The sequence below is a fragment of the Corapipo altera genome, unplaced genomic scaffold (genome assembly GCF_003945725.1).
Source record: "Corapipo altera isolate COAL_440 unplaced genomic scaffold, ASM394572v1 22, whole genome shotgun sequence".
Classification (NCBI taxonomy): Eukaryota; Metazoa; Chordata; class Aves; order Passeriformes; family Pipridae; genus Corapipo; species Corapipo altera.
The window spans coordinates 5,448,406-5,473,125 of NW_020884886.1; the positions used below are offsets into that span (position 1 = coordinate 5,448,406).

The 24,720-nt window shown below is 37.0% G+C and overlaps 1 protein-coding gene across 4 annotated transcripts in view; it reads right to left on the bottom strand.

Annotated features, from left to right (window-relative positions):
- Positions 1 to 23,145, bottom strand: part of RAB28 (RAB28, member RAS oncogene family) — a 64,017-nt gene extending 40,872 nt beyond the window's left edge. For 3 of the 4 annotated variants that reach the window (XR_003527581.1, XM_027642923.1, XM_027642927.1), the window contains exons 1-4: positions 22,757 to 23,145; positions 15,532 to 15,628; positions 10,267 to 10,355; positions 1,891 to 2,020 (exon numbers count right to left, since the gene is read on the bottom strand). Coding sequence is in view for 3 of the 4 variants with exons in the window: in XM_027642923.1 (XP_027498724.1) it covers positions 1,891 to 2,020; positions 10,267 to 10,355; positions 15,532 to 15,628; positions 22,757 to 22,834 (394 nt within the window). In the remaining variant the exon portion in view is untranslated. The remainder of the gene's footprint in view (positions 1 to 1,890; positions 2,021 to 10,266; positions 10,356 to 15,531; positions 15,629 to 22,756) is intronic. The other variant, XM_027642924.1, reaches the window with a different exon arrangement.
- Positions 23,146 to 24,720: the final 1,575 nt, after the last annotated feature.

Below are 24,720 nucleotides of genomic sequence, written 5' to 3' on the forward strand. Positions count from 1 at the left end.
CTTGTTAGTACTGGTACTTTTATCTTTCATAATACACAAGAGTCAACAAGTCAACACTGTGCTTCTGTGTAAACACCTTGTTTTCTCTTTATGTAACAACGGGAGCCTGGCTACAGTTTCCTCTCACAGGCCATTGATTTTTTAGTATTGGGGTGGAAGTCCTCCTAGATATTCTTCTCCTCCTACAGATCTCAGAAAAGCAATACACTTCTAAAATCTAATTTTTATCATGCTGAAACAAAAATAAAGCAAAAAAATACCTCTGTAAATAGTGATCCCTGCATAATCAATATGTACAACAGCAACAAACATCCTCAGCATTATGTGAAAGCACTATTTTGTTTCTTTTCTTTATATACAGCTTCTGAAAGAAAACAAGGTTGCAAGTACACTGTTCCTTCAGTTGCTATTTTCATAAAATGAAAGCCCTTTCACTAGCCAGTGTCAGCCTGAAAACTCATCCAGGAAACCAGATTCTACTTCCAGATGCTTCCAAGGAAACACTTGGATATTAAAGATATGCAGGCATGCATACGTGAAAAATAACAGAAATAAAATTCCTCCAAATAGAAACTGGTGTCTGATTTTCTACCTTTATGGTGCCACTTCAGAAAAAAACACATTTTTTTATCCTATGTTACAGTGTATCTTACTGTAAATACTTCATAAGATTTGCAGAACTCCAGCAAAGAAATCATATTTTGGGGCAAAATATAAATCAGTGAAAAATATTTTTCATTTGAACTTCAACAGAATCTGTATTATTGACTCCAGTCTGCTAGAGTACAACACTGTCTATGTTATACTTTCAGAAGTGCTATTTATATATTGTAAGTCTAAGAGCTACTTTGTTTTCTTCACAGGAAATTAGTCTTTCATAATTAATACCATAAAATGTTACAGCATCACTGTAGTACAGTTAATGGTTCTTAATTAAAATGTTTTGTCTCTGTATTGTTTTCAAATGCTTTTAAACAATTTTAACTTGCTGGGTAAGGTCTTTTTTCAGGTTTGCTCACGACACGGTCACTGTAACATGAAAACAAATTACTTGGAAAATGAAAAAAATCAAATCTTTTTCTGCTGTTCAAGTAAATATATTTATGATGCTTAAAAATTATGTATTTGCTTCTACGATTTTGTTTCAAAAATTGCTAATGTTGTTTTTATCATCTTCAATAGAAAAATGGTAGGAGAGCCAGGACGGTAATAAGGATGTTTCTGTAATATTTCTTAGTTGGAAACAGGGGAATAATCATCAACTACATGATGATTATTTAAAGTTGCATATTTTGGTGGTTAGAATAAACCATTGTATGATACTTACATGATCAAAAAGAGGACAGGTTAAAAAAAATCCCAAAATAACATGAAGTTAGTCACTTCAAGGAAAACTGCAGATAGCATAAAAAAAAGTCAAATAAACAACTCATAAGTATTACACCTAGGAAATAGTGCAGTTATTTTAAATATATACCAGTACTTAATCTAGCAGTCCTCTGACATACAGAATCATGAAATATACCTGTTACTACAAACAGGAATGCTTTCCAGATCTCCATTCCAGACACAAGCCATGGCTATATCCTGGGGCCATGTCAAATTCAAGCATGGGCGAGTGATCTCTCCACTCCTGTGTGCTGCTCTCCAAGCAAAGAGAACACCGGGAGAGAGCCTGAAGGCTGGGCAAAGAATGGTGCAGCAAGTCCTGTAACCTGTCTGCCTAGAGCCAGAATCCTGAGGTGCACCCAAGTATGACTTCTGTACACAGCAACAACACACAAGACAGTATTTAGTTTCATTTTACTAAATACATACACCCTATGTAATTTCTTTAATAGCAAACCACATTGAGAGCATATAAAATAATATGTAACATGAGTAACTTACTTTTATTTCCAACCAAGGCCACAAGTGGCTGTGTTTCTGATTCTTCATTCACTTTTTTTACCACATTATACCAGTCTTCTAAATTTTCAAAACTCTGGCCATTGGTAATATCATAAACCAAGAGAACACCCTAAATAAAAAGATATATTTTAAACATTACAGATTGTAAAAACACTTTAATATGGTAAAATTTGCATCAGTCTAAATTATTATTATCATCATCATCATCATAAAATAGAGCATTAACAAACAATGGCATCATATCTTATGAGGAACAATTAAAGGGATTCTAAACTTTTGAGGTATACACATGTCATTACAGTATTTCTCCCATATTCCATGTGTTCCAGATTCTACAATGGCAGAAAAAATATGGCAACACAGTAAAGAGCACAATTAGTTATATCAGAAATATTAAAAACTCCATTTGCTTTATGGGAAACTCAAAACAGTATTTCACACTAATAGGAAGATAAAAATTGCACTAGAGAAGGACTTTTAGCTAATATTAGTTGTAGTTTCACTTTTCCTATTTTTGAAAAAAAAAATTTAAAAAAAAAAAGACATTCAATTTTACATTTCTGTGCATTGTCTGACTGTCATGTTTCTGCTGTCTGTCGGGGAGAAAGACCAGACTCCCCCCCCTCTTCAGTGCTGTAGAAGACAAGCAAGAAGTACTGGTAAGCTTTAAACTTTCAAAAGAAAACTAAAGATACAGTCAGAACTCAAAAAGAAGGATGTCCCATATATTTCAGAGGTTTTGGGCCAAGCTGCAGGTATAAAATACTCCAAGTAGACATTACTGTGGATTACTCAGCACTAATAGTCAATATTATAAAGCACAGCCTATTAACAGCCCAAATGTCATCCCCGTCCCCTCCACAATTCTAAGATCAGTTCTCAGATCTCAATTATTGACTCTTCTGCCCCTTCCTTCCACTACACCCTAATAAAGTCAGTATCTTGTAAATGAGGAATAAAATCAGAATTTCAGTTGCAGTTGTTCTCACAGAGTTCACATCTAGGACAAAAAAACCGTGCAATTGCACACTGTTTCTCACATGAAACTTTCACAAATAAGAAGAAATAATGTAATGCACACAAAAGTACCTGGTTCAATGACCCACAATCAACAGAAAAGATTTTTCAAGTCAAATTTTTTCAGGCATTTGTCTGGGCCCAGCTTTAATTGATAGTTTCACAAAAAGTGTCTTAGATCACAACATAGAGTGTACACTTAATTAATTTCACATATGAAAAAAAACTGGTACAGACTGTAAGATTACTTGAGAATAGTTTAGATTATATTATGAGAAACAATCTAAAAATAATAGGATGCAATTCAATAAATACCATGACAAGTTCAAAGGAAGCAATAATCAAGTGCACAATAGGAAGCATCTGGCTTTGTAACAGGTTCCATACAATAGGATCAAGGTGTTACAGATCACAGTTGAACATGTCAGGCTTATTTTGCAAATATCACACTGGCATGAAACATTCCAGATGAAACAATGCATCCAGCTTTGGACACTGAGTATCAAAAAAAGGTAGACCAGAATTCTAGGGCAAAAAAATGGACAGTTTAACAAACACAAGACTGATGATAGGCATGATGATGCTGGTACAAGTTTCAAGAGAAGATAACAGTTCTCTTTGCATCTGATCTTACACATAGTTTGCAGATGACACTAAACTGGGAGGACCAGCCAATATGCCTGACAGCAGGGCTATATAGACATGCTCAGGAAATGGGTGAACATATCATGAACATATCATGAAAAGCTTTTTTACCATTACAAAAATCAAGTGGGTTTGATCCAAAGGTTGCCCAGTCTCCATCCTCCGAGGTTTTCAGGAAAGAACTGGATAAATCCTTGAGCAGCCTAGTTGCCTCCCACAGTTGACACTACTTAGGGTAGGAGGTTTGACTACAGACCTCCTGAGATCCCTCCCACTCTGAACATTCTTACAAATCTGTGATCAATACGACATGTAGCAATAGGTTTACAGCAATAAGATTATAGCAGGTGTAAAAACAAATGAACAACAAAAAAACACCCCACGGACACAGCATGAATGTCAAAGCTCTGAAATACACCACATATAACAAAGTCACCAACAATGGAAAATTTTTAAGGTTACCAAAAATTATATAGACATTATACATGCAGCTCTGAAGGAGGGTAACAGATCCTACTGAGATCCCTTCAACTCCTACTTTCTTATGACAGCAGTACCAATCTATCTCTTTTCCTCCAATGTCAGTAACACCTTGGCAAAATAAGTTCTTGTTCCTTAAATTTATATAGCTGCTATTTTCTATGGAACAGCTTTCCTTTAAGGAAATTAAAAATTATGAAACACAACTTTACCTTTATTATCTTTCCTTCTTTACCAATCAAATCTAATATTAAACATCCACTTCCCTCTTCCAACTTTGGTACAATTTATTCCTTAATATCTTGCATCTCAGTTAACTTCTCCTGTCTTTATAACTACCCAAATGCCTGTGCACGTACATAACTGTCTTTCACTGTCGAAGTCTTGCTCTAGGAAGGATGTACTTGTGTTATTAAATGCTCAATGAAAAAGAAGAAACTCAAGCTAAAGGACAGGTATGGTAAAGGTTAATAAAAAATACCAGCCATAAGGCTGAAGGTTATAAATGAGAAAAAGAAGCATTGCCGTGTGCTCTCACCAGCAGTCAAGTTCTCTCACCTGCTTGCAGAAGAGCAGACTATCTAAACCATCTCCAGCACTAATCAGAGTCAGATGAAAGAAAAAGTTAAGAGAGTCTGAACATTTAAGGTTAGCCAACTCTAACTAATTGTTCAACAAAATTCTACTCTGCTATATGTCCTCTAGACAACTGAAGCTCACCTACCCCTTCAAAAGAAAAGGTATTCACAGTGGATTCACCATGAAAGAGATCATTGAACAAAGTTTGCAACTACAGTTCATCTAACTTCCCTTTGGTCCCTTTCTCTGTGATCTGAAACACTGCCTCTAAAGTACATTCTTTTCTTATCTTTTTTTTTTTTTTAATCTTGCCAATATCTGCTATACTTAAAAAACAAAGATGGCAGGCATGACATCTTAGAGATTCAAAAAAAGGCAGCATGGTATCCAGGTCATAAAGAATACTTTCTGATTAGATTTTTATCACAACAGCACTCTACAAGCAACTAACCATGATTTAGATAATTAACAGAGGACTAGTCATGACTCCATGGCTAAAATTTATTTCGCCTTTTTTTATTTAATAGAGAAATCCCATCATTGCTTTCAAAAAAATGTCATATTTTCCACAAACAGTATATGAAGTATAGAACAAGTAGACAGTGTAAAAGCCGTTGTTTCCCTATTATGTATGAGGAACTAAGGTGGAAAATTAACACTGGCCTTTTTACACAAAAGTAGTGTATTTCCCTGCAGTGAAAAAGGTTTGAAACACATGGTGGTTGACATGCCAAGAACAGCACGCTAATTCTCTAGTCTCCAGCAACGTGTCAAATAGTCCCTGCTTGCATAATTGCACTCTAGTAAGAGAGACATTTTGCCTACATTAGTGCATATGTGAGTGCTTTTTGTTTTGGAATTATAGAGCATTTTCAAAAACAGGTCACTCAAAACTGAGAATATTGCAGAAATTATTTGCTGATCCCTGGAGAAAGTAGAGTCTGCAGTACTCTTATTTTACTAACCAGTCAATTTATGAGGTAGCATATACTAGATCTTAAAGATAATTTAAACTATGTGGGTAGGGGCAGCAATTACAGGTAAGAGATGGGAGCGGTTCTGAGAGATTTACCACACAAACAGCAGCAGTTATTTTACAGCAGAACTGCTATTATGGAAGTGTTTGTAACCAGCAATATATTCTCATTAGACAATCGACATTTAAAAGGTGTCAAGTTTACATCAAGATTTGTCACAATAAAAGGAAGCTAAAGAAAACAGTAATTAAAACCATATGTTTTCTTCTTCAGATTTATCCTCAGCTACCCTCATCCTATGACTGACTTTAGTATGAAGGAACTAAATTAACTTCCAAATTTTCATTAATATTCACAAATATTCATAAATATTTATAAATAAGTCAGACCAAAATTCTAAAGTATTTTTTCTAGTCACAGAATATTCATTTAGTAAAAGCAACTGCATTATGACACCTTACACATTTCCAGAAATGCTACTTTTGCAAGTGAAAACAGTTTACAGTCCACATTTACTTAACCACTGTTGTCTTTGTTGATACTGAGGACATGGTCACTCAAATATATGTGACTGAGTTGCCATAATTGAATGAGCTACTGTCTATCGGTACAGCTGTGGCACCCGATTACACAATTACTCTTAGCCTCTCTCAATTCTGAGATAAACATGCCAGTTTTAAACAGTTTTCTGTCACTGTTGATTATTAACACCTTTTATTTATAAAGAACAAAGAGCTCTTTTTTCCCCACAGCTTGCAGAGTTCTTCTGACTCACCACTGAAATTCAGCTACCAAGATGGGATGCATCAATTATAATGTTCTAAATGAGCAACATCAGAGAGGAAATATGGGCTTAGGGAAAACAACTGCTTCAAGCCAGCAGGTGAACTGCACTTTCTCCAACTGCAACTGCAAGCATGCAAGCAAATTACATAGGTTCTCATTCTCAAATCTGCCATTCTTATTTTAAAACACGGCACAAGAAGTTAGGGATCTCAATCAAAATAAGGCATCTTAACAGTAACTTAACCAAAAGATCTATCCTAGAGAATTGATTCAGGTCTCTTTTTTCAAAGAGAAGGAAACCTCCAGTGGGCAAGGTTTGCAGCCAAGTATAGATGAACACTCCACTTACTCCCCCTGATATCCTGATCAAATTCCAACCAAGATCCAGTTGAACTGTAGATCACAGATAATCTTTTTAGTTGCTTCTTAGATTCTCAAAACTTCCATCTCCAGCTGGTTATAGTATTTTATAAGTAGGTCTACCATACACTTAAGATTTCTGAGCATAAAACCAAGAATTCTGCCACTTATGATTTCCAAATCTCACAATGATCAACCAGATGGAAGTCTACATGAAGCTATGGGCATCTGCAAATACTGGATAAAAGCATGATGCATATTGTAGGTATGCTACAAACAATTCCACACATGTTAATCTGAATTATGTAGATTTGGAGAATACACAGATGAACACAATTTTTGCAACCGATCCAAATCATCTACTCTATATGTATCTGTGCAGCTCATGTATTTTACAAACAAGATGTTTAAAATCCCAGTTGCACCACACATGCTGACCAAGCACAACATATCATAGGCACACATACTTCTTTTGCAGCAACTTTCACTGGAGTTACTTCACTATTTTAAAGGCTTTCTTGTACTGGAGAACCCCAAACTCAATACACTACTCCAAATGCAGCCTCAAAAATGTCAAACAGTACGATAATCACTCTCCTTGATCTTACTACTTCATACTAACACAGCTCAGTATTCAGATAGCTACTACTGTTGCAAAGGTACACTGTAAACTCCCATTCAACTGTTGGGTTTTTTTCCCCAACAGGACACCCATCCAAGGGCTTTTTACTACAAAGCCATTTCACAGAATGACTGAGGTCGGGAGGGACCTCTAAAAGTCATCTGGTTCAATGTTCCTGTTGAAGCACCTAAGCCAGCTGCCAAGGACCATGTCCAATTGGCTTCTGAATATCTCTGAGGATGGAGACTCTACAACCTCTTTCATCAACCTGTGCCAGTGTTCAGTCATTCTCATGGTGGAAAAAGTGTTTCTTGATGTTCAGTAGGAACTCTCTGTGTTTCAGTTTGTACCCACTGGCTCTGGTCCTCTCAATAGACACCACAGAAAAGAGCCTGGTTCTGTCATCTTTGCATCCTTCCTTCATATATGTATGTCTATAGATAAGCCTTCTATTCTCTACCCTGAAGAGTTACTACTGCTCCTTCAGCCTCTCCTCATAGGAGAGATGCTCCAGTCCATTAACCAGACTCTTGGCCCTTCGCTACTCTCCAGCTGATTCCTAGACAGCTGATTGCCAGCCTGAATAAGATTATTCTGTACCAGGCGCAGGACTTGACATTTGTCATCCATTGAACCTCACAAGGTTTCTGTTAGTCCACTCCTTCAGCTGGTCATGGTCTTTCTCGATAGCAGCCCTACCCTTCAGCACAATGACCACTGTTCCCCAATTTGGTGCTACTCACAGTGTTTTGTTCCATTGTTCAAAGAATTAATAAAAGACACAATTCTGGTACCAACCCCTAAGGAATACAACTCATAATCAGGCACCAGTAAGATACTGAGCTATGGACCATCTCCCTTTAAGTTCAGCTGTCCATTCAGATTTTCAGTCCACCCATCTCACCTGTATCTCTACATATGGTAATATTATGGGAGATTATGTCAAAGGCCTTGCTGAAGTCAAGATAAATGACATCCACTGCTCTCTTCTTACCACAGAAGGTAATCAAGTTGGCTGGGCACAGTTTACTCTTGCTAATTCCATTTTACCTCTTCCTCATTACTTTCCTGCTGTTTTGTTGTCTATTCACAAGAATTTTTATCCATATTTAAAACAATTTTCCTTTATAAATACTCCTACTTGTTCTACTTTACCTTTCCCCTTTTTCTTATAAAAAGCTACAGATGTTCAACATGCATTAAGCTTCTGTCTAGAAATAAGATGAAAGCAGTGTTTTTTCCAAACCCTTCATGGTGCTTCATGAATAGATGAAAATGAAGATAGTTTTATGAATCTTTAACAGGCACTGTTACAAAGCTAATAGAAAAGTGTCTTAGAAGTCAGCTTTGATGACAAGAAGCCTATTACAGACACTGGCAGTACATGCCAACATTGGGAGTAACTAGTCCATTAAAAAAATTAGGGTTACAATGAGAGTTGAGGGAGGATTAAAGTCGAAGAGATTGGACATAGGGGTTTTTTTGTTAATGTGTTCCGAATGACTAGAAAAATCAAACTCTAGTCTTACTGATATCAACTTTTTCACTACTTTTGGGCACTGGTATTAACTTTTTGACCTGTTATTTCTGATAAGAAACACCTAAGTTTATCACCAAATTCAATACCAACAAAGTTAATAGCCTTTTATTTCCTCTACTGAGTTTACTTTGGGCATATGGCAACAATTTGTGATTAATCAAATTTCCCCTGTCATGGAAGCCACTTTCTCCTATTGCTTGGTAACAGGCAGCAAATCGGTTTTTATTAAAAAAAAAGAAAATGCTATAAAAGAGCTGCAACAGCTAAAAACATTCAGACATTTTTTTTGAAAGTGACAGAATGTTACACTGACAAGTTTGACTTTATCCCATTAACTAACAGATCCTAACCTCTGTGTTATACTTGTGAATATAACATTTCTGGATTCCATATTCCTATTGCTTAAAGAACTGGGACAAAATAAATAGGTGTGTTTGTTTTCTTTTCACATAAGTATAACATTATCTAATAAAATATGTTATGCCTATTGTTCTCATTACAAACTCCAAATTAAGGAACAGAATACATTTTAGAATCATTCGTGCTAAGAAGTTTGGTACATAATACAACTTTCTAAATCATCTCAAGCCTCAATATTATATACATATATTAACATTATAATGTTATACTATTTAGCTCTTTCTTAATCCTACCATTCACTTCAAGTTTCTCAGTTACTCTCAAGATAAAATTAATTTTCACTGGATAGGAGTTCTGCAAAAATATTTAGCTACCTGGTTGCCTCCTTTTGTTTGCCTTCTTATAACCCCAGTTGCATGTATGAGTTTAACGGTGTAGGATTGCTCTTAATTTCCTCCTTCTACTTTTTCCCCCCAGGAGGCAGCTGTTCTAAAAGCAGCCACTCTATCTACCATGTGGATATCCAAACGGCCTTTCCCATTTACTATGATTGCTTTTCTTAATTCAAGACACAAAGCCTGGAAACAAACATCTGCTCTGGAGAGTTATTCAGATCTACAAATGCGTACTCTTGCTTTGCTTTTCATGTCAGCTCTAAGAAATTAGCCATACATGAAAATTAAATTAGCATGTTAATATCAATTAAGTTTAGATAGAAGAAAGATTCAACATTTTTGAGATTTACAAAACAAACTAAAAGCTATGTATAATGTATCTATGCATGTATAATTTTAAGAACAAAGTTTCAATTAATTTAATATCATAACCATAGATTCAATTATCAGCATTTATAGTTACCTGAGCTCCATAAAATTTTTGAGATTAATAACACAACAAACTAAAAGTTCTGCATAATGTATGTATAATTTTAAGAACAAAGTTTCAATTAATCATTACTATAAATACAATTATCAGCATTTATACTGTACCTGAGCTCCATAAATATATTTATCCAGCATTTTGCCTCCAATCGTTTGTCCCCCTACATCCCACACTTGAAGAGTAACATTCAAATTTCCTGGGGAAAAAAAAATTATAGATATTGTGTAATCTGGAAAATTTAGATAATAAAGATATATTATCAGAGCAGGTAATACAGCTCTAGCATATCAACAGAAATAGCTTTTTACAAGTACACAATAAATAGCAAGTAAATTTCAACAGAAAGATGATTGTATCATCTGGAAAAAAGTCATGTGTCCAGCTAAGTCATTAAGATACAGTAAAACTATAGCTAGATATTAACATATTTCATAGTAACAGAAAATAATTGGAACTGCATAAAGTATAACACTCCTGACTAGAAATTATATAACATACTCCACTGAAGAAACACATAAAACTTTACAGAGAATGTTCTATAGCACAGTACTGGGAACTGAAAGGCAACACAATTAATACCAACTTCACCACATTTTTTCATACCGTGTGTCCCTTCCCCACCACAAATCATCTTTACAAATCCAGAAGAGAGGAAAACCTACCAGGTAACTTCATTTTGGTAGTGATGCTGATAGTAGCATACAGTTAAAGAATTATATAGTTGACAGATTAAAAAAACAGAAATACCAATACACATCTAAGTTGAGGATGCAAACTGTGATTACTTCCTCCACCCACCACCCCAAAGCAAGAAGTTAAATTGGGCATGATTTACATAATTTCATCTTCAAAGAATCTGTACCAAGAATAGACCTTTCCTCCTACTCTAAACAGTTTTTAAGCTAGGTTTGAAAGTGCTAACAGGCTTTTAAAAACAAATTAATAAAAAAATCAGGTTAAATACAAAACATTTAACATCCTACAAGCCTTACATATTCTGTAAGCTAACAGCTCAGAAACTCAGATCAAAAATACACACAGAAAGGTATGTAACCATATACATACAAATATATTAAAGTAAAATTTGTCTCATTTTGCAAGGTAAGAACTGTTTTCAAAACTGTACTGATTACCTTGGAATACCACTCTAATAGAGTAAGGACTGACAAAACCTTTTCTGACCTAAATACAACTCACATGAATTACATGTTAATACCAATTCTACTTACGCACAAATAATCACAACTGCCTATTAACTTTATTCCTAGATTTTAAAAAAATGCAACGAATTCCACAACACAACAATTGAGAGTTGAGTGAAAATGAACAAATTACTTTGGGCTGCTAAGAAAGATATATTCTTAATTCGAATATTTTATATAGTTAACAATCTTATTTTACACAACGTTATCTATTCAGCTATCAATTTATAACTAACATGCTCACGTTGGTTACACAAGGGAGTGTACTCCATGGAAACACATCACAGCACTGCGTGAAAATAACCAGCAAATCAGAACCATAGAGCTGGATATATGCTATTTGTAGTATTAAATATATCACATTATATTTTTATAATGCGCTTGGCTTTAATCTGGTTAAAAGTGAAGATTTCCAAAACTACTACGTTGGTCTCAAAAATATAGAGATGAGTATGAGACAGCACTTTTAAGCTACACTGAGTTTTATCTAATACTAAGAGAATTTCTAAATGGAGTTTAGAAAATACATCATAAACACTCCAGTTCAATAAAGAAAAACTTATAATGAGTAAAAAGATTATTTCTTTTGACAGTGCATATACTACAAATTAATCAATTTTTTTAAAAGCTTAGAACATAAATGACTGCAAACAATGCAGGAAAGTCTTCCATAAAGCATCTGGCATGGATAAACTGGTGAACTCACAGTCTAAAAGACTACACATCCTCAGTGGGTAAACAAACTGTGCATGCTCAAAGGCTCACCATGCTGTAGTATTCCACCCCTATGTACTCTACTGGAATGTTATCATGTCATTCATCCCAGCTGTTTAAAAAAAAAAAGCTTTATAAATATTATCACTTTCAAGTTCAACAATTTTCAGATGCCTGATATTGTGTTCGAGTGTTTTAAAAAGTTTCTAACTTCATCTTTCCTCCTACGACTAGAAATTATGAACAGCATACTGGGCTTAGTATCTGGATAACTGCATGGAATGACCTGAGAAATTTTAATGCAGTTAAGTTATATTAAATGGTCTAACAGTGACTGTTCAACTAAAAAAAATCTACTATTAGAAATTATTTACTTTCCTTCACTAACAACAGAAAAAAAGAAACAGGGTAGAAAAAAAAAAGATCGGTATGTTCATCTAAGGTGAACTGGTTGTGAATTAGGGCTCATCAACTACTGAAATTCATGTTGATCATCTCCTGGGCAAAATGTTTCATTTTCCCTTTTTTTTCAGTTAGATTCTGTAATATTTGGTTTGCGCTGTAATTGATTCTGGAGAAGAAAGAAGGATGTTAATATTGTTCAGACAAAATGAAAAACTCCAGGTACTTGCCTACCCAATATTTAATTAAAAACTATGACAGTAGCACACAAAGTTTTCTACAAAATTTTGAAATCTGTTTTTTCATAGATTTAAGAGGAACATACAAACTGGAGACTTACTAAAAAAAAACAAAAAGAAACCATGCACCATAAGACAGTTCTTAAAAACGGTCTTAACATATCAATAAAAATAACTGAAGAATCCCCTCAAAATAACATTTTATACACCCATAAGGAACGAAAACCTCAGCACCTTACTCTGTAGAAAATAAACACAAGTGCAAGTTAAAATAACTGAGGCAACACAGTGCAGGTATCTAGATTGTTTCTGGTATGAACTGAAGCCACTGGGCTGATGTAGCAGTGATCCTGCAGGAGCACACGTGGTGCACTGGTTAACCTGACTTACAGCGCTGCACGGTCAGGATGGAACTAAAAACACAAGTCTGCCCACTTTTTGCACCAATGACTTTAAAAAAATCCTTTAAACAGAAGGATCCTGTCTACTGAACTGTGCTCACAACCTTCCAAAATGTATATGACTATGGCTCTTAGGAGTCTCTATCAGTAGACCCTCTGACTAACAGATACACTATTTAAGCACTAAAATCTACACCACGGTTGCATCCAGACTATACAAGATTCTGCATCAATAAATATAATGAAACTGATTTGCATTTGGAAAAAAAAAATTTGACCAAATTGTATAAAGCGAATTCGTCAAGCTGAACACTAGAAGTCATTGTTCAAAATCAAAGGATTTATTATTTGTATTAAACTATATTGTTTAAAACTGCATTAGTTGCTAAAACAACTGGAGACAAATGCCACTTTTATTTTACAAAAACCAAGAAACTCCCAGAAAAAGAGTACTTTATTTTACAACCTAAAATGCATTTCTACTGTGGCCTAATGTAAACTTCTGTGCAAGTCTAGAAATAGGGAGTTTTAACTTCTGAAATCTTTGCTTACACTGAAGAAGGAAAAAATCAACTACTGAACCACAGTTATTCATTATTTCTCCTAATAGATAAGAGAAATTGAGGCTTTTTTCCTATTGATACACACATAATGTCTGTGCAGTGGTATCAACTAACCTTTCAAGCAAACACAGCAGTTCTGCAAACCCAGAACTAATTGAGAAATTAGAAAAATCCACTTACTAAAGTAATGCTTCCCATTCCAGTATTTAGAAATTTTACCACCTTCCCTCTCTCCCTCTCACTCCCCATGACCAGTCCAGTTTACCTATAGAACACAGAGCCATATATACCTAAACACATATATAAGCATAAGCAAAACCAGAATGACAACCTACAGAAAAATGTTATCTTCCTAAATACGAATACAAACATTACTGTTTTGTTAATGATGAGGAAAATAGATGTACAGACTTTTTGGTGCTATTTTCACCTACATTCTGATTTTATTACAAAATAAACTATGAATGAACGAAATTCACACACAAAATAAACTATGAACAAAAATGAATGAAGCAATAGTTGATAATTTTCCAAATTTTCTACTCAACAAGATTATTTAGAATCCCAGTAACGTACTAATAGCTTCTGTATGCTTAACAGCAGGAAAAAAACTTGCAAAATAAAAGTTCTCAGCATGCACACTGCATGATTTGTGGACACATTCCACTTGCAAGTACTGCTGCTAAGTAATATGTACACTGGTATTTTTAGAGGCATGAGCAGGACAATAAAAAAATTATTCTGTTGATTTTATGAAGAAATAAGCACTGGAATTTGGTACTTTATCACTCACCAGATAGTAAAAAAGTACAGCAAAATGACCAAACCAAAATAGTGAATGCAGGAATAGTCTGAAAAGATTATTCTGTTTCACTTAAGAAAATATATAAACATAATCAGAAATTATTGCCAATATAATTTTTAAAAAATAAGTTCAAGAACTGCATATATTTTCTTATAACTACAGGTTATAGATAAAATGTTTAATTTCTGGGTTTGCTTTCCTCCCCACTCTTCACAAGGAAAAAAGACAGAACTACAGAACTTGAGTCAATTTTTAATAATTACACATACTTTTTTTAACTTCTTCTGATTTCTGAATCCAGAAGAAAATGCATTTAACTCAATACTTGCATACTTAGAATATGAGCAAACACAAATCAATAAAAAGACTTATTTCAAATCCCCAATTGTTCAAAGACAAACTTGTACCAGCAACTATTCTTTTTTAATTATTTCTTTGCATTTTCCATGCAGTGTGCTGCAACTGGCATCTAAATAGTTTCTTTGCCATCATGAAGTGAAACATCTTGAATGCTCAAACTGTATTTTTATGAGTGCCGAGGGACCCTAAATTTTAGTGGTCTATTAAATGCCAGCAATTTCATGCTGCCTTGCATAAAACAGCATTCACATATTAGAGCACTGTGAGTCCATAGCTGCATTATTCTTCTCTCACACAACTCAAATAGAAGTTATTTCATTAAAAAATATATATATTTCTTTCAAAACACATATACTTTTTCAATTAATATATTTAAAGTTCCATTTCATTGTTGTGTGTTACACTACCCACATGGACAGCGAGTGCACTCAAGCAGGGATAATAAAATTCATCAGTATAGACAGCATTCCTTTTATTTGAATTCAGTGTTTTACTTAGAGATGCAAGTTGCAGACGTAACTGTCACCTGGCAAGAACGTACTAACAAAATTTTCAGAGAACAACCTAATTTACTTTGCCATAAAAATCACTGTACTAAGCTTATTAAGTACACATTACTTTGAAGAATCTGTTTCTGCAAGTCTTGCTGTCACCCAACCTTTCAGTGTTAGTTTTTATTCTCTTACCTGGCAATAATATCCTTTTCAAGAAGAAGTCCAGTCCTATGGTTTGTTTGTACTGCTTTCCAAATGTTTCTTGGGCAAAACGTGTAGCTAAGGATGTCTAAAACAGAACAGCATCAAATTAAGTTGTCATTTTGAACAGCAAAAAACTTTATGTTAAACCAGAAGTATGAAATACAGTTAACCACTTTTTAAATCAATGAATGCTAACAGTGTTCATGGATTTGGATTGACAAGCAGTCCAGTCAGCTTCAACATAATAACAGGGGGCAGAGGCTACTAATTTATGCAAAAAGAAGCAAGGTGCGTATTTCCTGATTTCAAAAATACTGTAATAGCAATATATACAAAATAATACACAGATTTAGATGAGGAATCATTAATATGCTCCAACTGACACAAATCTAAGTAACACTCTCTGTATCTGAAGATTTTAATATTTTTTAAAAGCGTTCATTTCCAAAACAAGGGTCATCCCCTGGTACAGAACCCCATGATCCCAAACCAACCTTCTGGGAGAGAACAGAGATCTGCACAGTGCAGAGTCCCACAGGAACTAAGTGTGGCGAGATTCCTGCCACTGTACAGCAGTTTCAGGATCAGGGACTACAGGAAGTCTAATATGGGGAGAATACTTTCCTGCACATGGAAAAAGAAAACTAAATTCATGTTAAGAATGCGCATTTGCAGACTGATTCCTTGCAGCAGAACTTTGGAAACTTATTTCTTCAACTGATATTTTGTGCATTTATGAAAGCAGACCAATGCATTATTGACCTAATAATCAGCTTCTACTACATACTGATAAAAGGATACACAACTAACCTAGATAAACTAAGACATTTATATTCTGTCCGTAGCAATTTAATAGCAATTTAAGGTCTCCATGCAAGGGAAGGAAAAAAAAAAAAAAACCAACAAAAAGGAGGGAGAAGAGAAAGGGAAAGAAAGAAAAAAAGAAAGCCCAACAAAGAAGTAAAGAAGAAAAGCGTGGTACAATCATAAAGAATACAAAAGTCTGTACTGCCAAAAAAATGAAATACTTTATTAAAAATCATAAAATACATCCTACATCAAATTAGTGCTGTACACTTACAAATCTCTTGTTGACATGACATTTGTAAATATATATACAAATTACCTACATAAAAAAATCTAAATATGCATTTACATACATAGGGAGGGAAAAAGAGCCTCACAAAACCCTTACATCATCTGAGAAAACTCAAAACAGGCAAGAAGGTTCTTCTTTTTTGCCAGTTTTCTGTTCATCAAGACCCAAAGAGATGAGTCACACCAATTGTTATTAGAAATTGCGGTTAGAGCACATTTAGTCAAAAATTCAACAGCAAAATAATGCCAATAGTTCTGAAAAATGAGAATAGGTGAGGTCTAAGAATAGGATGGCTCCAACAAAGATCTAAATTAGGCTAATGATGTCAAATGTACACAGGAAGAAAAGGTAACTTACTTTTTTTGCATTAAAACATGATCACCAGAGCTCCAGCATTAAAGCTCTAGAATGAACAGGCAAACATTTATTCAACCATTACATTTCCTGGTAAGTAAATAAAATTATATACTGTTTTCATGTTTCTATATCATGTCTTTATTCCTATCACTGCTGTATATATAATGCATGATATTTTGATATCAGAAGATATGTTTAGGGAGTAACCCAAATTCTCATTTATAGACTATGGTAACATTTTCATTTACTTCACAGCACTCAAGCCCTGAGACGATTAAAACTAAATAAATAAATGGGGGAAAATGCAAGTAAACTACAAACAGCAAGAGTATGCATATATATTTACATCAGTGTGGAAAGGGGGAACAGCACAGAGGATGAATCGTGAGAATATTGTTCTGCCTTCAGCTATGTGACAGTAACACTGACAACACACAAAATAAAATTCAACACAGATTCAGTCTGTGGGACAGAAAAAGTCAGTAGAGCTGATTCTTTTAATCACAGTAGTTAGCATGCCAAAATTACGAAGACATTATGTTTAATCTGTCATGACCTTAAAGATGTAGATGAGAACAAGAAGATTGCAGAAATACACCATTCAGCCTTTTCCTTGAAATTTTACTTTTTTGGAAAAGTAACCAGTGCCTGCAGTACAGATTAAAGTATCATCTGACTATATCATGGTATTCTACATTCTCCAACACACTAATTTAGATCCTCATTAAATAAGTAACCACTCCCTTCTTGTTTTAAAGGCTCAGTAAATATTAGCTTATCACTCTGTGACACTCAATATTCCCTGAGAGCTTCTTGGGGTGTTAGTAAAAATAAACAACATACGTTCAATTAACAGCCAACCAGTAAGAGCAGCAAGTAATCAACAGCATGGCAAAGTTCTCTTAAACTGTTTTTCTCTACTGCGCTCTTGAATGCAAAGGAATTTATAGCAGAAAATCGTTGACTAACTCCTTTCTAAATTTTTTCTAATAAATGTTAGAGCTCAAGAAGGTGCTGGATTACCAGACTAGAGTCCTATTTATTCACAGAACAAGCATTTATCCACAAAATACTAAGAGCAATAGTTGAAACTTCTCTACAACAACAAACAAAGAAGTTCTGTCAATGCATATTCAAGTGCCTCTACAATGCAAATACTCCCTTCAAATCCCAAAAGTGTTCTCTGCTGTGCTTGCCATAAAAGATTTTGCACAACAATTTTGCCTGAGAGGGTATGTTGAGTATAATCAACGTAAAAACTAACAAAAGTTTAAAAAAGGTTCAGTAGAACTGTGGTTGTAAAAGTAAATAAGTGATCAGTGACCATGTTCTAAAAAGATTCTACTCCATACAATTTCATCCCTTAATGTAGAGATCAGAGAACAGCATGACAGTATGAAAGCCTTGATTCTTCACATCTCTACTAAGACAATCAGGCCACTAACTTGCACAGCAGAATTTCCATCAGAAATTCCATCAGTTTGGCAGGTTCACACACTTGTCTTAAATACCTCTAAGTGAATGATGACAAGCTATTCTAAATATCAGTATGCTACTGAAGGTTGGCTTTACAAATTCCCTCCTTTCAGAAAAGAAAAGGTCTTTGAGCTCTAATACACAGCAACCAAGATACCAGTAAAATATCGTACATAAAATTTACAGTATTCTAGGTGCAAAATACAATGGGATATTTGGGACAGCTGTTTTTGAAAGAAGCTAGAATGGAATTTAACCTCATATGCAAGACATGACAGTTTCTTGCTTCCATTTTCCAATGTCAACAACTCAGTATAAACTGATGACATGCTGTTCCTAAACACCTACATTAATGAATAAATTGGAAGAAAGCAAAGAATATCTAAGAAACAAATTGAAAAGTCAACAAATTGAAGTAAATTTTAAGTCAAATACAAGCAGTCAAATACAAGCCAGCTCTGACACTGACTACACACCAGGAAAACACAGAAACTTTTAGAGAAAATTCCACCAATGACAATTCTTTGAGTAAAATCCTATAGAAGAAACCTTTGAGAAAGCAATGCCAAAGTGTAGTGTCACAGTTGGAAAAAAGAAAACTCAACCCAAAATTCAAATGGATGCAAGCACAAAGTTCCAACATCATGATTTTCAGTGCACGTACCAACTTCACCAGCTAATTGAAATGCACTTTCCAAAAAGTAACATGTATCTATCTTAGCCCTCCCCTCACTCCCTTCCAGAGCGTCAATGCCATTATCCAAGCACAGCAACACTCACCCCTGAGTCATGTCCTATCCTACTGGGAAAAATGTTAGGACAGACTAAATGAAAAGAAACATGAGGCTAAATAATGAAATGTTTTAATTACCATAAAAACAAAGAACTGTCCAAGCTCATGTCTTTCCACCCCACTCCTAACTACTGACGTAACTTTGTTCACTGAAAAAGAGAAAATTATCATGACTTTTTGATATTTGATGCTGATCTATTTGACATAGCTGGGCCAATCTGCATAGGACAGGTGATTCATTTTACAAGACTCAACAGTGACAACAGTATTTTTTACAACACTGATGAAGTTTTTGAGCCTAAGTGTAACAAGACAATCCAGAATTGGCTCAATGCTTAAAAATCTGATATCCTAAAAAATCCTAAAGCAAGCACCACTCTTTATGCCAGCCTATGTTTTAGCTCTGCAAATTCCCCTACCAGCTCAAGCATTCATTCTTCCATTTTCATCATCCATTGTTAACAGGAAAAGGTAGGATGTTTCTGCTACCATACTTTAGTCCCAGCTACAACAGACAGCAAACAGAGAGAACCTCAGTACACTATTCTTCAGCACCTCCCTTTCCACAAATAGCTCCAAGTCCAGAGGCCCAAAATCTTTTTCAACAGTAGCAGATCAAAGCAATCTACCTTAAATCAGTATCAATACATACTTCAATATTAAGACAATCTGGGCACAAAAAGAGTAAAAATATCTGGATCATATTATTGTTTTCAATCCATTCTAGTAATGTGGGTTTATTTTAATGGAAAATCATTTTGCCTCAGGAAGAATGGGTTGATTTAAAAGCTAGATACATAAGGCTGCTGTGTGTATACATGATCCTTCCTGTAAGCAAAATCAAAGAGCCAACTGATATTAATAATTGCTGTTTATCTTCATTTCACATTCTCCCTGCCTCTGAGTGCCTTTTAGATTGCTTTCCTAGTTAGTCTAGTTTGTTAAAGTCATTCTCTATTATCTTTTTCCTAACCAGTCATGTGTCCCTCAATTTTTCTTTTCAACAATTCACCATTTCCTTACTGTCTCTGTTTTACCCAAATACTTTTACAGATTCTACTCTTACTCTTCTTATTCCTTCTTCCATTTTTACTCTTCTATACTTAGAGTTTGCTCCAGGAGTGCTTATTCCAATTCTTAAAAATTCTAAGTATCCAGTTATTCATTTAAGCACCTCAAAATGAATGAATGGAAGCACAACACCCCTCCCTTGCCTCATGGATAGAGCAACTCCCAGCTAGTGGAAGTACATTACCCTTACCTTGAACTGGCACTGATTTGTTTTCAAGCTACTACCAGTCCTTGCACAGAACCTGAGTCACGCTGCTTCTAAACAATGGGTGAGGAAAACAGAAAGCAAGTTTACACCTGACTCACAATAACTTTTTTTTTTTTCCTGGAGAAGCAAAGACCAGGCAACCCCAGATGGCCAGTCAGGAAGAAATAAAATCTTCCCCCTTCCCCTTTTTTTTTGGCAGGAGAGGGAGTAAAGGACAGAAGTCAAACATGAACATCTCACACTGAACACAAGATGCAATATTTTGGATATATGCCATTATTGTGTACACTCCTCGTGTCTAATGATCCTAGCAACAGAGGAAGAGAAAAACCAACACCTTGCACAGTAAAAGAGAAGCTAAGTATGCATGTGTGTAAAGACCAGCTGTGAACCAGATGTGAGAGGCAGGATATTTAGAGTTGAAAACACATAGATATACACATTTCAACAAGTAAGCAGAACGAGTAGCCAACGAAGGAGAGGAACCTCAACAATTTAGTCTTCTGAGGTGCTTGAAATAGCACTAGGTACATTTTATCCTTCCATTCCATGACCCAATCGCTTCTTTATTTTTACAAGGCAAGGTCTTACAATAAACCTATTATTTCATGTGTGTGCTCCAGGCCATTGGGATGGCAGGAAGGAGCTTCTATTACAGCATCATCTAGGGGGGACGAGAGGAAAAGCAGCACACCAGAGCATTGCTGCTGCTCACGCCCAATAACCTGCACTGGAAGCACAGGATTCCTAGAGCCAGCGGGAGTTCCAGTGAGTGGCAGCTCTTATGAGGGAGGTAGGGACCAGCAGGAATATACATCAAAATTCAAGAACACTTGAAAATCCATGTTTGGTGAGAGGTCTTGCCACAAGTTGCTGAACAGCAGTAGGGAAAGGATTCCTCAGTTTGAATGGAAAACTCCTGGGGAATGCTACCAGTGAAGCAGCACTTCAGCTGTCAGTCCTCTGTATTTATTACACTCTCATCACACAGTTGCTTGGAATTGCCCATCTACTGACTCAGATGAACACAATACCACTTCAGACTGCATTTAGAATCACTGGAGACAAAAAAATGTTTTGTTTCTTCATAGGGCTCTGAATAAGTAAGTAAGCAAAACCACACATGTACTTTCACTAATAAATGTCAGGCAGTTCATTTAAACAGCTCTAAGGACACTTCTCACTTTTCACATGAACTGTGAGGCAGGCAAACTTTCTACTCCCTATGGTTTCAGTTAATGACAGAGGAAAAAACTGTATAATTCAAGCATATAATAAATTTACTATTTTGAGGTGTATCTCACAAAATTATTCAGGCTACATATGGCAATAGATATATTCAAGAATATGGTAAAGATCAGTGACTATTTTAATGGTAAGAAACCAGCCTTTCTTTTGCCTTCTTTGGTCTCTCGTTGTCAAAATTTCTCTTTTAAAAAGGCAGGTACTACTTGTTGATAAATAAACTTTTAGAAACTGTATTTCATTATGCTGATTATTAGATGGGGGGAGGGAAATAAAACTAAAACATGAAAGTCACAAACAAAAACCAAATGGACTCAGCAGTGCCTTTCCAAACCCTGAAACAGTAACTCCAATAGTCGCAAAGGGTTCTTTCTATCCACCCCAGGAGGTTGGTGGCTCTGCAGCCGAAACGAGGGGCGCCTGGAGACCCAGCTAAGGAGCCTTTCCAGCTCGTCCTTTCGAGGGGAAGCGCGCATGCTGTGCTCGGCCCCGACCCCGGCCCGGGTCACTGCGGCCACCGAGAGCAACGCTGGGCTATTCCAGCGACTCCAGCCCAGCAATTCCTGCCTCCGGCGCGCGACCAGCAGCGCAGGGAGATCAGCGGGAAACTCCGTCAGCACCACAGGAATTACGTGATTCGCCGCTCTTTTCCTTACGGCTCAAGAAAATTGGATTAAAGTCGTGCACGTCTACTTGTTGATGATGCCTCTCCGGGTGCGGGAGCCCCGTCAGAGGGTTTGGCTGCCGGGCACGGCGCGGACATCGGCGGGGAGAGCCCGCGACTCCCGTGAAGGGCCAGGAGCTGAGGGGGAGCAGCCAGCCGGGTATCGCGACAGCGCGACAGACGGGGAGCCGCCGCGGGCTGCTCCCTCCCCTCCAGGGGAGAGCGCTGAGGGGGTAGGCCGGGAAGGGACACGGGGCACCGCGGCGAGGGAGAGGAGCTGCCAGCGGGGCCGGCACTGACCTTGCCAGTGGTGCCGTCCCCCAGCACCACCAGCTTGAGCTGGCGGTCCGGACTCTCCTCCTCCTCCGAGTCCGACATGGTCCCTACGGCCCCGGCGGGGAAGGAGAAGAGGCGGAGGGCAGCCGGGAGGAGCCGGGCACAGGAGCGAGAAGGGGACGGGGCACAGAGCGAGCGCGGCGCTCACGGAGCCCGCAGCAGCGCAGGAGCCCCAACCGCCATCTTCCTTCGGCGCGCCCGCCGTCGCTATGGCCCGCGCGGGGCGAGACCAACAGGAGCGCTGAGGGAAAGGGGGGAGGCGGTAGATCGCGGGTGGTAGCTACAGCAACAAGTCCAGCAGCTGCTGCGGGACGCCCCCACTGCAGCCCCCTCAGCGGCCAGGAAAATGGTTCAGCCCGTCTCCCCGCCGCACGCCGCGGTGGCTCGGCCCCACAGTGACGCCCCGCGCGGTAACCAAGCAACGGGGGGCGGGGAGGGGGCGAGGCTAAGGCCGCGCTGTGTCCGCACCCGTGGGGGTCTGCGCGGTGAGGGGAATGACTTGTTGTGGCAATTAAATAAATAGATGTGAAAACTGACTCATAGAGTCATTGAATGGTTTGAGTTGGACGGGAACTGAAAGATCATCTAGTTCCAACCCGTTCTGCCATGGCCAGGGACACCCCACCAACCCGGCCTTGAACACCTCCGGGGATAGGGCATCCACAACTTCTGGGGAAAACCTGTTCCAGTGCCTCACCACCCGCAAAGGAAAGAATTTCTTCCTAATATCTAATCCCAAACTATTCTCCTTCATCTTAAGGCCGTTCCCCCTTATTCTATCACTACGTGCTCTTGTATAAAGTCCCTCTCCAGCCTTCTCGTAACCCCCTTTAGGTGCTGAAAGGCCCAATAAGGTCACCCCAGAGCCTTCTTTTCTGCAGACCGAACAATCCCAATTCTAGGGATGCCACTGCTTTCTTACACAATCTCATAACTCTTCTGCTTTCTTACACAATCTCAGAACTCTTCATCCATATAGGCAATCATTAAGAAAACTTGACATAGCCCAAGCTGAATTTTAGACCCGTTTACTTTATCTTGCACCATGTCCACAGAGAACAGGTTATAATCTCCTCTCTCGCCTTCCCCATATTTGAAAACTTCACTGTGCCTTCAGCCTGTCATCTTTCCCATAGACTAAACAACTCCTCTTCTGTCAGTCTTTCCCTGGGTTGTCTTTCCTAGACTTCTGATTATTCTTTTTGCTTTCCTTTGGCCTCTCTCCACTTTCTTGCCATGGTGTGCCAAAAACTGGATACAGTACTTCTGTTGAGGCCTTGGGAATACTGAGTAGAGTGGAAGTATTACTTCATGCGTCTTACATATGAGACTCCTGTTTATGTATCCCATTATGATGTTTGTTTTCTGACAGTATGACATTGTTGATTCATACTGATCCTGATTTACTAAAAAACTTCTGAATCCTCTCCTGTTATTGAAATTTCACCCACGTTGAAGCTTTATTCTTGTTTAACTGTAGTGCTTTCTGCTTTTCCCCATTGAATTTCATCCTATGTTTCAGGCACCATCTGTCAATATAACTTTATTTATAATCTTTTCCTCCAAAGTGCATGCCATCCCTTCCAACTTTTTATATCCACAACTTTAAGAACCATATTACCTATTCAAAAGTCATTAATACTGATATTCAATAGTGCCAAATCTCTGCAAGCCCCTATTTGACGTATTTTTCCAGTATGACGAGTAACAACAATTCTTTGCACACTATTTACATGACAATTTGAATATAGAGACAGCTAGAACTCTTTAAAGTATAAATGTACTTCAATGGATTTAAAGAATTTTTAGAACAACTTTGTGTAATGCCTGAATAGAAACCATACTTGTTTCAGTCTCTTTCAAGCTTTCTTCTTGAAATGTGTGTCTGAAATTCCCAATATTACAAGTACACTGTTTTACTCAACTTT